Source organism: Mytilus galloprovincialis, chromosome 4 (genome assembly GCF_965363235.1).
Source record: "Mytilus galloprovincialis chromosome 4, xbMytGall1.hap1.1, whole genome shotgun sequence".
Lineage (NCBI taxonomy): Eukaryota > Metazoa > Mollusca > Bivalvia > Mytilida > Mytilidae > Mytilus > Mytilus galloprovincialis.
In genome coordinates, this window is record NC_134841.1 from 1,750,920 (window position 1) to 1,766,349 (window position 15,430).

A 15,430-nucleotide genomic window follows, 5' to 3' on the forward strand; every position below is an offset into this window, starting at 1 on the left:
CTGTGATAGTTGAGTAATTAGATATACAAATTTGTAAGAAATAGTACTTTTGTCATCATAGAACTGTGATAGTTGAGTAATTAGATATACAAATTTCCAAGAAATGGTACTCTTGTCATCATAGAACTGTGATAGTTGAGTAATTAGATATACAAATTTCCAAGAAATGGTACTCTTGTCATCATAGAACTGTGATAGTTGAGTAATTAGATATACAAATTTGTAAGAAATGGTACTTTTGTCATCATAGAACTGTGATAGTTGAGTAATTAGATATACAAATTTCCAAGAAATGGTACTCTTGTCATCATAGAACTGTGATAGTTGAGTAATTAGATATACAAATTTCCAAGAAATGGTACTTTTGTCATCATAGAACTGTGATAGTTGAGTAATAAGATATACAAATTTGTAAGAAATGGTACTTTTGTCATCATAGAACTGTGATAGTTGAGTAATTAGATATACAAATTTGTAAGAAATGGTACTTTTGTCATCATAGAACTGTGATAGTTGAGTAATTAGATATACAAATTTGTAAGAAATGGTACTCTTGTCATCATAGAACTATGATAGTTGAGTAATTAGATATACAAATTTGTAAGAAATGGTACTTTTGTCATCATAGAACTGTGATAGTTGAGTAATTAGATATACAAATTTCCAAGAAATGGTACTCTTGTCATCATAGAACTGTGATAGTTGAGTAATTAGATATACAAATTTCCAAGAAATGGTACTTTTGTCATCATAGAACTGTGATAGTTGAGTAATTAGATATACAAATTTGTAAGAAATGGTACTCTTGTCATCATAGAACTATGATAGTTGAGTAATTAGATATACAAATTTGTAAGAAATGGTACTTTTGTCATCATAGAACTGTGATAGTTGAGTAATTAGATATACACATTTGTGAAATGGTACTCTTGTCATCATAGAACTGTGATAGTTGAGTAATTAGATATACAAATTTCCAAGAAATGGTACTTTTGTCATCATAGAACTGTGATAGTTGAGTAATTAGATATACAAATTTGTAAGAAATGGTACTATTGTCATCATAGAACTGTGATAGTTGAGAGTAATAAGATATACAAATTTCCAAGAAATGGTACTTTTGTCATCATAGAACTGTGATAGTTGAGTAATTAGATATACAAATTTCCAAGAAATGGTACTTTTGTCATCATAGAACTGTGATAGTTGAGTAATAAGATATACAAATTTGTAAGAAATGGTACTATTGTCATCATAGAACTGTGATAGTTGAGAGTAATAAGATATACAAATTTCCAAGAAATGGTACTTTTGTCATCATAGAACTGTGATAGTTGAGTAATTAGATATACAAATTTCCAAGAAATGGTACTTTTGTCATCATAGAACTGTGATAGTTGAGTAATAAGATATACAAATTTCCAAGAAATGGTACTTTTGTCATCATAGAACTGTGATAGTTGAGTAATTAGATATACAAATTTCCAAGAAATGGTACTCTTGTCATCATAGAACTGTGATAGTTGAGTAATTAGATATACAAATTTGTAAGAAATGGTACTTTTGTCATCATAGAACTGTGATAGTTGAGTAATTAGATATACAAATCTGCAAGAAATGGTACTTTTGTCATCATAGAACTGTGATAGTTGAGTAATTAGATATACAAATTTCCAAGAAATGGTACTATTGTCATCATAGAACTGTGATAGTTGAGTAATAAGATATACAAATTTCCAAGAAATGGTACTTTTGTCATCATAGAACTGTGATAGTTGAGTAATTAGATATACAAATTTGTAAGAAATGGTACTTTTGTCATCATAGAACTATGATAGTTGAGTAATTAGATATACAAATTTGTAAGAAATGGTACTTTTGTCATCATAGAACTGTGATAGTTGAGTAATTAGATATACAAATTGGCAAGAAATGGTACTTTTGTCATCATAGAACTGTGATAGTTGAGTAATTAGATATACAAATTTGTAAGAAATGGTACTTTTGTCATCATAGAACTGTGATAGTTGAGTAATAAGATATACAAATTTCCAAGAAATGGTACTTTTGTCATCATAGAACTGTGATAGTTGAGTAATTAGATATACAAATTTGTAAGAAATGGTACTTTTGTCATCATAGAACTGTGATAGTTGAGTAATAAGATATACAAATTTCCAAGAAATGGTACTTTTGTCATCATAGAACTATGATAGTTGAGTAATAAGATATACAAATTTGTAAGAAATGGTACTCTTGTCATCATAGAACTATGATAGTTGAGTAATAAGATATACAAATTTGTAAGAAATGGTACTTTTGTCATCATAGAACTGTGATAGTTGAGTAATTAGATATACAAATTTCCAAGAAATGGTACTCTTGTCATCATAGAACTGTGATAGTTGAGTAATTAGATATACAAATTTGTAAGAAATGGTACTTTTGTCATCATAGAACTGTGATAGTTGAGTAATTAGATATACAAATCTGCAAGAAATGGTACTTTTGTCATCATAGAACTGTGATAGTTGAGTAATTAGATATACAAATTTCCAAGAAATGGTACTATTGTCATCATAGAACTGTGATAGTTGAGTAATAAGATATACAAATTTCCAAGAAATGGTACTTTTGTCATCATAGAACTGTGATAGTTGAGTAATTAGATATACAAATTTCCAAGAAATGGTACTATTGTCATCATAGAACTGTGATAGTTGAGTAATAAGATATACAAATTTCCAAGAAATGGTACTTTTGTCATCATAGAACTGTGATAGTTGAGTAATTAGATATACAAATTTGTAAGAAATGGTACTTTTGTCATCATAGAACTGTGATAGTTGAGTAATTAGATATACAAATTTGCAAGAAATGGTACTTTTGTCATCATAGAACTGTGATAGTTGAGTAATTAGATATACAAATTTCCAAGAAATGGTACTATTGTCATCATAGAACTGTGATAGTTGAGTAATAAGATATACAAATTTCCAAGAAATGGTACTTTTGTCATCATAGAACTGTGATAGTTGAGTAATTAGATATACAAATTTCCAAGAAATGGTACTATTGTCATCATAGAACTGTGATAGTTGAGTAATAAGATATACAAATTTCCAAGAAATGGTACTTTTGTCATCATAGAACTGTGATAGTTGAGTAATTAGATATACAAATTTGTAAGAAATGGTACTCTTGTCATCATAGAATTGTGATAGTTGAGTAATAAGATATACAAATTTCCAAGAAATGGTACTTTTGTCATCATAGAACTGTGATAGTTGAGTAATTAGATATACAAATTTGTAAGAAATGGTACTCTTGTCATCATAGAACTGTGATAGTTGAGTAATTAGATATACAAATTTGTAAGAAATGGTACTTTTGTCATCATAGAACTGTGATAGTTGAGTAATTAGATATACAAATCTGCAAGAAATGGTACTTTTGTCATCATAGAACTGTGATAGTTGAGTAATTAGATATACAAATTTCCAAGAAATGGTACTATTGTCATCATAGAACTGTGATAGTTGAGTAATAAGATATACAAATTTCCAAGAAATGGTACTTTTGTCATCATAGAACTGTGATAGTTGAGTAATTAGATATACAAATTTCCAAGAAATGGTACTCTTGTCATCATAGAACTGTGATAGTTGAGTAATTAGATATACAAATTTGTAAGAAATGGTACTTTTGTCATCATAGAACTGTGATAGTTGAGTAATTAGATATACAAATCTGCAAGAAATAGTACTTTTGTCATCATAGAACTGTGATAGTTGAGTAATTAGATATACAAATTTGTAAGAAATGGTACTTTTGTCATCATAGAACTGTGATAGTTGAGTAATTAGATATACAAATCTGCAAGAAATAGTACTCTTGTCATCATAGAACTGTGATAGTTGAGTAATAAGATATACAAATTTGTAAGAAATGGTACTTTTGTCATCATAGAACTGTGATAGTTGAGTAATAAGATATACAAATTTGTAAGAAATGGTACTTTTGTCATCATAGAACTGTGATAGTTGAGTAATTAGATATACAAATTTCCAAGAAATGGTACTCTTGTCATCATAGAACTGTGATAGTTGAGTAATTAGATATACAAATTTGTAAGAAATGGTACTTTTGTCATCATAGAACTGTGATAGTTGAGTAATTAGATATACAAATCTGCAAGAAATAGTACTCTTGTCATCATAGAACTGTGATAGTTGAGTAATAAGATATACAAATTTGTAAGAAATGGTACTATTGTCATCATAGAACTGTGATAGTTGAGTAATTAGATATACAAATTTGTAAGAAATGGTACTTTTGTCATCATAGAACTGTGATAGTTGAGTAATTAGATATACAAATTTGTAAGAAATGGTACTTTTGTCATCATAGAACTGTGATAGTTGAGTAATAAGATATACAAATTTGTAAGAAATGGTACTCTTGTCATCATAGAACTGTGATAGTTGAGTAATTAGATATACAAATTTGTAAGAAATGGTACTTTTGTCATCATAGAACTGTGATAGTTGAGTAATTAGATATACAAATTTGTAAGAAATGGTACTTTTGTCATCATAGAACTGTGATAGTTGAGTAATTAGATATACAAATTTGTAAGAAATGGTACTTTTGTCATCATAGAACTGTGATAGTTGAGTAATAAGATATACAAATTTGTAAGAAATGGTACTCTTGTCATCATAGAACTGTGATAGTTGAGTAATTAGATATACAAATTTGTAAGAAATGGTACTTTTGTCATCATAGAACTGTGATAGTTGAGTAATTAGATATACAAATTTGTAAGAAATGGTACTTTTGTCATCATAGAACTATGATAGTTGAGTAATTAGATATACAAATTTGTAAGATATGTCATCATAGAACTGTGATAGCTGAGTAATTAGATATACAAATTTGTAAGAAATGGTACTTTTGTCATCATAGAACTGTGATAGTTGAGTAATAAGATATACAAATTTGTAAGAAATGGTACTTTTGTCATCATAGAACTGTGATAGCTGAGTAATTAGATATACAAATTTGTAAGAAATGGTACTCTTGTCATCATAGAACTGTGATAGTTGAGTAATTAGATATACAAATTTGTAAGAAATGGTACTTTTGTCATCATAGAACTGTGATAGTTGAGTAATTAGATATACAAATTTCCAAGAAATGGTACTCTTGTCATCATAGAACTGTGATAGTTGAGTAATTAGATATACAAATTTGTAAGAAATGGTACTTTTGTCATCATAGAACTGTGATAGTTGAGTAATTAGATATACAAATCTGCAAGAAATAGTACTCTTGTCATCATAGAACTGTGATAGTTGAGTAATAAGATATACAAATTTGTAAGAAATGGTACTATTGTCATCATAGAACTGTGATAGTTGAGTAATTAGATATACAAATTTGTAAGAAATGGTACTTTTGTCATCATAGAACTGTGATAGTTGAGTAATTAGATATACAAATTTCCAAGAAATGGTACTCTTGTCATCATAGAACTGTGATAGTTGAGTAATTAGATATACAAATTTGTAAGAAATGGTACTTTTGTCATCATAGAACTGTGATAGTTGAGTAATTAGATATACAAATCTGCAAGAAATAGTACTCTTGTCATCATAGAACTGTGATAGTTGAGTAATAAGATATACAAATTTGTAAGAAATGGTACTATTGTCATCATAGAACTGTGATAGTTGAGTAATTAGATATACAAATTTGTAAGAAATGGTACTTTTGTCATCATAGAACTGTGATAGTTGAGTAATAAGATATACAAATTTCCAAGAAATGGTACTTTTGTCATCATAGAACTGTGATAGTTGAGTAATTAGATATACAAATTTGTAAGAAATGGTACTTTTGTCATCATAGAACTGTGATAGTTGAGTAATTAGATATACAAATTTGTGAAATGGTACTATTGTCATCATAGAACTGTGATAGTTGAGTAATTAGATATACAAATTTCCAAGAAATGGTACTCTTGTCATCATAGAACTGTGATAGTTGAGTAATTAGATATACAAATTTGTAAGAAATGGTACTTTTGTCATCATAGAACTGTGATAGTTGAGTAATTAGATATACAAATTTGTAAGAAATGGTACTATTGTCATCATAGAACTGTGATAGTTGAGAGTAATAAGATATACAAATTTCCAAGAAATGGTACTATTGTCATCATAGAACTGTGATAGTTGAGTAATAAGATATACAAATTTCCAAGAAATGGTACTTTTGTCATCATAGAACTGTGATAGTTGAGTAATAAGATATACAAATTTGTAAGAAATGGTACTCTTGTCATCATAGAACTGTGATAGTTGAGTAATTAGATATACAAATTTCCAAGAAATGGTACTTTTGTCATCATAGAACTGTGATAGTTGAGTAATTAGATATACAAATTTGTAAGAAATGGTACTTTTGTCATCATAGAACTGTGATAGTTGAGTAATTAGATATACAAATGTCCAAGAAATGGTACTCTTGTCATCATAGAACTGTGATAGTTGAGTAATAAGATATACAAATCTGCAAGAAATGGTACTTTTGTCATCATAGAACTGTGATAGTTGAGTAATTAGATATACAAATCTGCAAGAAATGGTACTTTTGTCATCATAGAACTGTGATAGTTGAGTAATTAGATATACAAATTTGTAAGAAATGGTACTTTTGTCATCATAGAACTGTGATAGTTGAGTAATTAGATATACAAATTTCCAAGAAATGGTACTTTTGTCATCATAGAACTGTGATAGTTGAGTAATTAGATATACAAATGTCCAAGAAATGGTACTCTTGTCATCATAGAACTGTGATAGTTGAGTAATTAGATATACAAATTTGCAAGAAATGGTACTTTTGTCATCATAGAACTGTGATAGTTGAGTAATTAGATATACAAATCTGCAAGAAATGGTACTTTTGTCATCATAGAACTGTGATAGTTGAGTAATAAGATATACAAATTTCCAAGAAATGGTACCTTTGTCATCATAGAACTGTGATAGGTGAGTAATAAGATATACACATTTGTGAAATGGTACTCTTGTCATCATAGAACTGTGATAGTTGAGTAATTAGATATACAAATTTCCAAGAAATGGTACTCTTGTCATCATAGAACTGTGATAGTTGAGTAATTAGATATACAAATTTGTAAGAAATGGTACTCTTGTCATCATAGAACTGTGATAGTTGAGTAATTAGATATACAAATTTGTAAGAAATGGTACTTTTGTCATCATAGAACTGTGATAGTTGAGTAATAAGATATACAAATTTCCAAGAAATGGTACCTTTGTCATCATAGAACTGTGATAGGTGAGTAATTAGATATACAAATTTCCAAGAAATGGTACTCTTGTCATCATAGAACTGTGATAGTTGAGTAATAAGATATACAAATTTCCAAGAAATGGTACTTTTGTCATCATAGAACTGTGATAGTTGAGTAATTAGATATACAAATTTGTAAGAAATGGTACTTTTGTCATCATAGAACTGTGATAGTTGAGTAATTAGATATACAAATTTGTAAGAAATGGTACTCTTGTCATCATAGAACTGTGATAGTTGAGTAATAAGATATACAAATGTGCAAGAAATAGTACTTTTGTCATCATAGAACTGTGATAGTTGAGTAATTAGATATACAAATTTGTAAGAAATGGTACTTTTGTCATCATAGAACTGTGATAGTTGAGTAATTAGATATACAAATGTGCAAGAAATGGTACTTTTGTCATCATAGAACTGTGATAGTTGAGTAATTAGATATACAAATTGGCAAGAAATGGTACTTTTGTCATCATAGAATTGTGATAGTTGAGTAATTAGATATACAAATTGGCAAGAAATGGTACTTTTGTCATCATAGAATTGTGATAGTTGAGTAATTAGATATACAAATTTGTAAGAAATGGTACTTTTGTCATCATAGAACTGTGATAGTTGAGTAATAAGATATACAAATTTCCAAGAAATGGTACCTTTGTCATCATAGAACTGTGATAGTTGAGTAATTAGATATACAAATTGGCAAGAAATGGTACTTTTGTCATCATAGAATTGTGATAGTTGAGTAATTAGATATACACATTTGTAAGAAATGGTACTTTTGTCATCATAGAACTATGATAGTTGAGTAATTAGATATACAAATTTGTAAGAAATGGTACTATTGTCATCATAGAACTGTGATAGTTGAGTAATTAGATATACAAATTTCCAAGAAATGGTACTATTGTCATCATAGAACTGTGATAGTTGAGTAATTAGATATACAAATTTGTAAGAAATGGTACTTTTGTCATCATAGAACTATGATAGTTGAGTAATAAGATATACAAATTTGTAAGAAATGGTACTTTTGTCATCATAGAACTGTGATAGTTGAGTAATTAGATATACACATTTGTGAAATGGTACTCTTGTCATCATAGAACTGTGATAGTTGAGTAATTAGATATAGAAATTTGTAAGAAATGGTACTTTTGTCATCATAGAACTGTGATAGTTGAGTAATAAGATATACAAATTTGTAAGAAATGGTACTTTTGTCATCATAGAACTGTGATAGTTGAGTAATTAGATATACAAATTTGTAAGAAATGGTACTATTGTCATCATAGAACTGTGATAGTTGAGAGTAATAAGATATACAAATTTCCAAGAAATGGTACTATTGTCATCATAGAACTGTGATAGTTGAGTAATAAGATATACAAATTTCCAAGAAATGGTACTTTTGTCATCATAGAACTGTGATAGTTGAGTAATAAGATATACAAATTTGTAAGAAATGGTACTCTTGTCATCATAGAACTGTGATAGTTGAGTAATTAGATATACAAATTTCCAAGAAATGGTACTTTTGTCATCATAGAACTGTGATAGTTGAGTAATTAGATATACAAATTTGTAAGAAATGGTACTTTTGTCATCATAGAACTGTGATAGTTGAGTAATTAGATATACAAATGTCCAAGAAATGGTACTCTTGTCATCATAGAACTGTGATAGTTGAGTAATAAGATATACAAATCTGCAAGAAATGGTACTTTTGTCATCATAGAACTGTGATAGTTGAGTAATTAGATATACAAATTTGTAAGAAATGGTACTTTTGTCATCATAGAACTATGATAGTTGAGTAATTAGATATACAAATTGGCAAGAAATGGTACTTTTGTCATCATAGAATTGTGATAGTTGAGTAATTAGATATACAAATTGGCAAGAAATGGTACTTTTGTCATCATAGAATTGTGATAGTTGAGTAATTAGATATACACATTTGTAAGAAATGGTACTTTTGTCATCATAGAACTATGATAGTTGAGTAATTAGATATACAAATTTGTAAGAAATGGTACTATTGTCATCATAGAACTGTGATAGTTGAGTAATTAGATATACAAATTTCCAAGAAATGGTACTATTGTCATCATAGAACTGTGATAGTTGAGTAATAAGATATACAAATTTCCAAGAAATGGTACTCTTGTCATCATAGAATTGTGATAGTTGAGTAATTAGATATACAAATTTGTAAGAAATGGTACTTTTGTCATCATAGAACTATGATAGTTGAGTAATAAGATATACAAATTTGTAAGAAATGGTACTTTTGTCATCATAGAACTGTGATAGTTGAGTAATTAGATATACAAATTTGTAAGAAATGGTACTTTTGTCATCATAGAACTGTGATAGTTGAGTAATTAGATATACACATTTGTGAAATGGTACTCTTGTCATCATAGAACTGTGATAGTTGAGTAATTAGATATAGAAATTTGCAAGAAATAGTACTCTTGTCATCATAGAACTGTGATAGTTGAGTAATAAGATATACAAATTTGTAAGAAATGGTACTTTTGTCATCATAGAACTGTGATAGTTGAGTAATTAGATATACACATTTGTGAAATGGTACTATTGTCATCATAGAACTGTGATAGTTGAGTAATTAGATATACACATTTGTGAAATGGTACTATTGTCATCATAGAATTGTGATAGTTGAGTAATTAGATATACAAATTTGTAAGAAATGGTACTTTTGTCATCATAGAACTGTGATAGTTGAGTAATTAGATATACAAATTTGTAAGAAATGGTACTCTTGTCATCATAGAACTGTGATAGTTGAGTAATAAGATATACAAATGTGCAAGAAATAGTACTTTTGTCATCATAGAACTGTGATAGTTGAGTAATTAGATATACAAATTTGTAAGAAATGGTACTTTTGTCATCATAGAACTATGATAGTTGAGTAATTAGATATACAAATTGGCAAGAAATGGTACTTTTGTCATCATAGAATTGTGATAGTTGAGTAATTAGATATACAAATTGGCAAGAAATGGTACTTTTGTCATCATAGAATTGTGATAGTTGAGTAATTAGATATACAAATTGGCAAGAAATGGTACTTTTGTCATCATAGAACTGTGATAGTTGAGTAATTAGATATACAAATTTGTAAGAAATGGTACTCTTGTCATCATAGAACTGTGATAGTTGAGTAATTAGATATACAAATTTGTAAGAAATGGTACTTTTGTCATCATAGAACTATGATAGTTGAGTAATAAGATATACAAATTTGTAAGAAATGGTACTTTTGTCATCATAGAACTGTGATAGTTGAGTAATTAGATATACAAATTTGTAAGAAATGGTACTTTTGTCATCATAGAACTGTGATAGTTGAGTAATTAGATATACAAATTTCCAAGAAATGGTACTCTTGTCATCATAGAACTGTGATAGTTGAGTAATTAGATATACAAATTTCCAAGAAATGGTACTCTTGTCATCATAGAACTGTGATAGTTGAGTAATTAGATATACAAATTGGCAAGAAATGGTACTTTTGTCATCATAGAACTGTGATAGTTGAGTAATTAGATATACAAATTTGTAAGAAATGGTACTCTTGTCATCATAGAACTGTGATAGTTGAGTAATTAGATATACAAATTTCCAAGAAATGGTACTCTTGTCATCATAGAACTGTGATAGTTGAGTAATTAGATATACACATTTGTAAGAAATGGTACTTTTGTCATCATAGAATTGTATATGAGCAAGTTTGAAAAAGGACAATTTATAATTTAAACGCATTGGTGAAAACTATGTACGACATTTCAGTGTTCTCCCCAGGCCGTTTTAGCGTCGCGGTACCGCAGAAGAAACAAACATTTTTTCTCTTTTTAAAAGAGATTGAGTCTTATCTTTTTATGACTTTCAAAATATTAGTATTACTTTCTTTCTCTTCCTATTACTAGTTGTAAGTCGAGAGTGAAAATTTTGATTTTGAACTATATAAGTTTTGTACTTTCTTCAGAAAGTGATCATAATTGGCTTAAGTTTGTGTTTCATCCATTTAATGCATTAAAAACGCCATATTCATTCCCAATCTCTTGTCAAACATTGTTTTATTTTCGTATTTTTCATTGCTTTCGGCAGCCATTTAATATTTTAGTGTAAACTACTGATCGGAATCGGACCAGATATGACAAAAATCCGCATTTTAAGATAACTACATATCCACAAATGGCACAGTAGACAGAAAACAATACCTAAAGAGAAAACTAAGCATTAACAGACTATTAATTAGATAACTTTGTTAAAAATATATATCATTTTGATAAAAGAAAACAACTGGGACCATGAACCAATATATTTGATAGACATGATAGAGAAAGTTTTTTAATTTAAATTTTATTGCTATATGATACTTTTCCTTTTTTTTTTATTATAAAAACCAGTGTTTTTTCCTACACATTTAGTGCAATTGTATCTATACACATATATTTTTATTTGGCCCAAGAGGAAAAAAAAATTTTCTGGAACTATAAATGAATATAGAAAACATAAACTGAAAATACTGTTATCATGGTTTTAGTTTAATTGTATTCTCAGTTATGAATTCAACAATATAGATACAAAGAATAGGGTGGAATAGAATATTTTATTCACCAAAAAAGGGCCTATAGCATACAAACAATATAATACATTTTGTAATAAACAATAACGTATATAACATAAAGGAAATAGAGCATTACCACGACGCGACAAATTACATTGAAAAAAATACAATTTATTTTTTACGCCAAATGTGATGCTATCAAAAATTTCTGGGGAGAACACTGCATTTCTGTTTCAACCAGATTTGGTTGCTGTGAATGTGTAACAGAAAACTAAGTTTTAGAATATTCTTGTATAATTATTGATATCTATTTTATTCTATACTTCAATTTAGGATGTTAATTATCATTGATTTTGTAAAGTAAACATTTATTTTGACGATCTAGTGACACCTTTATCCAACTTACAATTTGTTGTTGTTTTCTTTCTTCTCTTTCCTTTTGTCGTCTTTGTCTTCGCTTTTCACGTGATCTGCTTCTACTGGTCCTATTGATAAAATAGATATCTATGCATATTAATCATAATATAAGAAAGTTTATGAACATGGCAGTTTGAAGATCCTTTGGAGTCTTGTATATTTGAATTGACATTCTGAAACCTCAAGTCTTGCAATCTGTTTGTATTGACATTCTGAAACATCAAGTCTTGCAATCTGTTTGTATTGACATTCTGAAACATCAAGTCTTGCAATCTGTTTGTATTGACATTCTGAAACATCAAGTCTTGCAATCTGTTTGTATTGACATTCTGAAACATCAAGTCTTGCAATCTGTTTGTATTGACATTCTGAAACATCAAGTCTTGCAATCTGTTTGTATTGACATTCTGAAACATCAAGTCTTGCAATCTGTTTGAATTGACATTCTGAAACATCAAGTCTTGCAATCTGTTTGTATTGACATTCTGAAACATCAAGTCTTGCAATCTGTTTGTATTGACATTCTGAAACATCAAGTCTTGCAATCTGTTTGAATTGACATTCTGAAACATCAAGTCTTGCAATCTGTTTGTATTGACATTCTGAAACATCAAGTCTTGCAATCTGTTTGTATTGACATTCTGAAACATCAAGTCTTGCAATCTGTTTGTATTGACATTCTGAAACATCAAGTCTTGCAATCTGTTTGAATTGACATTCTAAACATCAAGTCTTGCAATCTGTTTGAATTGACATTCTGAAACATCAAGTCTTGCAATCTGTTTGTATTACAAAGTACTAAGAATCAACAACATGTACCAAAATTGTACGTATTACAACAGTAGTATCTGTAACAATAGCAATTTTACTTTTATAAAGGGCAAGTAAATGTTTTATTCATTATTATTTCCCAGGATTCTATACTGAATGTTAGGTAAACCGATTTAATGATTTCTCAACATATTGTTTAATATATCTAATTGTAGAAGCGAACTACCAGTCAATAATAATATTTATATGCGTTTCTGATGAAAATTACACGTGATGTCATATTCTTTTTTTTTATTATTCAATAACTTGCACACTTATGTTTTATATCTTACCGTCTGTAATTTGGTGACCTTGATCTTGACCTTGAGTAGGAAGAATCACTTGAGTAAGAATCTCTTGAAATACATCTTGTCCTTGAAACTGATCTCGTCCTGAAGAAAAAAAGTGTTTATATCATCATTCTGTAAAACACACATCCATTAATGCTGTGGTTAACATATACATAAAACTAAGGTAAGAACCAAATCATTATTACTTTTTATGAATACATATATTTTTTTAAAAATAAATGGAGAATGTATCTATTGGCCACAGATGCCCCCATTCATGATCATGCTCTTTTTTTTGTGGTAATAAACATTGCATATTAAGTTTAATAACATCTGGTTGAGATAAACTTAAGAACGAAGAAAAGAAACAGAATTGTTTTTATGTCTATAAAGGGGCATAACTCATGAAACACAATAGTGACCACACCAAATTTTGAACTTGATCTGTGTTTTGTGTTAAAAGCATTGAATACAAGTTTTATGATATTTGGTTCAGGCAAACTCAAGTTAGAGAAGGGAAAACCATCTTTTAGGAATGGACTGTCAGGCATGGGCAACACTCACCTAATGGCAGCGACATAATCAAAGAGCTGAATAGCTCTGAGGGGAAAGACGGCCCTTGTCTCTTTTTTTTTTTTTTTTTTTTGGGGGGGGGGGTATCTTTTGATAGTCTTCATATAAAGAATGAAAAAAAGAACAGCTAGAACATGTAGAAAGGTTGACAATATTGAAGTCAATTGTTGTTGTTTAATCTAATTTTGTTTCCTTAGTTTAGGACTCAATTTGGACCAAGAGATCTGCATCTTCTAAGTCAAACATTCGATTAAAGTTGATAGTTAATTATGTAAAATTCAACTGATTTCTGTCATTTAACAACAACTACAATGTTTTCTGAAATCTTAACTGTGTACCACTGAACTGCAGGCTAGGCCATTTTCCATTTTTTGTGACAGTACTCCAAGATTTTTAATTTTTTTCTCAAGAAAGTTAGGACTGAAAAATCCATTTAATTTTAAATTTCCATTGATAAAGTTCCCAGTTACAACTCTCATCACAGGGATACAGGTACTAATAAAAAATAATATGATTGATGTAAACTGTGTAAAGCTTGTTTCCAGATCCTACATTTTGAAATATTTGTAAATTTCATGAATAAAAGGGTTTAAACTATAAAATGCAACTTTTTATTTATTTATTTTATTTTACCATTAAAATGATTTATTTGTTGTTACACACAATTTAGTTTTAATGGAAGTCTACTAATCATATACAAATGTCACATTTTCAAGTTTTATTTTAGTGGATAATTACTCATCAATTGAGGTGCTCCTGATTTGGAGGAAGATTCACAAAACAGAATTTTGCAGAAAAAATGAAAAAAAAAAAATTTCTCTCCCCAATCTCGTGTAGCTCCATGAACTTTGTTTACTGTGAAAGTTGTTGACCTACAAATTAAACTATTGCATGATGATGTTTGAATCATCTACAGCAAACATAATTATGTTTAAATTTAACAAATAACAATTTATAATTAGTGCATGAACTCTGAGAATGATTTAAATAACCAGTGAAGGATATCCGGCCTGCTTCTGCATAGTGTGGCATTCCAACAATGACGTCATTATGAAATCTATAATGTAGGTTGGTTATATTACGAATATCTTTTCATACTGATTTTTCCGGATTGTAAAAGAAACGTAAATAGTGTAAAAGAGAGCTCAAAATACGATAATTTTGCTAGAAACAGAATGGAAATGTGTAGAAAAGTGTTTAAAGTCTATCTATTCATTTGTGTGTTTCCTTCTCATCAATCTCAGTAAGATTTGTTGGGGGGTTTTCCACACTATAAAAACAAAATGAATGATGTGAGAGAATGTCACTCTGGTCAACCCCATAGCGGATTCCCGAAAATTGACCTGTC

The 15,430-nt window shown here is 28.9% G+C and overlaps 1 protein-coding gene across 3 annotated transcripts in view; it reads right to left on the reverse strand.

The window, feature by feature from the left end:
* The window catches only part of LOC143071098 (uncharacterized), a 42,670-nt gene that overhangs the window by 5,917 nt on the left and 21,323 nt on the right, over positions 1-15,430 (reverse strand). For all 3 annotated transcript variants that reach the window (XM_076245191.1, XM_076245190.1, XM_076245192.1), the window contains 2 exons: positions 13,513-13,611; positions 12,399-12,477 (listed from right to left, as the gene is read on the reverse strand). In XM_076245191.1, coding sequence (XP_076101306.1) covers positions 12,399-12,477; positions 13,513-13,611 — 178 coding nt within the window. The remainder of the gene's footprint in view (positions 1-12,398; positions 12,478-13,512; positions 13,612-15,430) is intronic.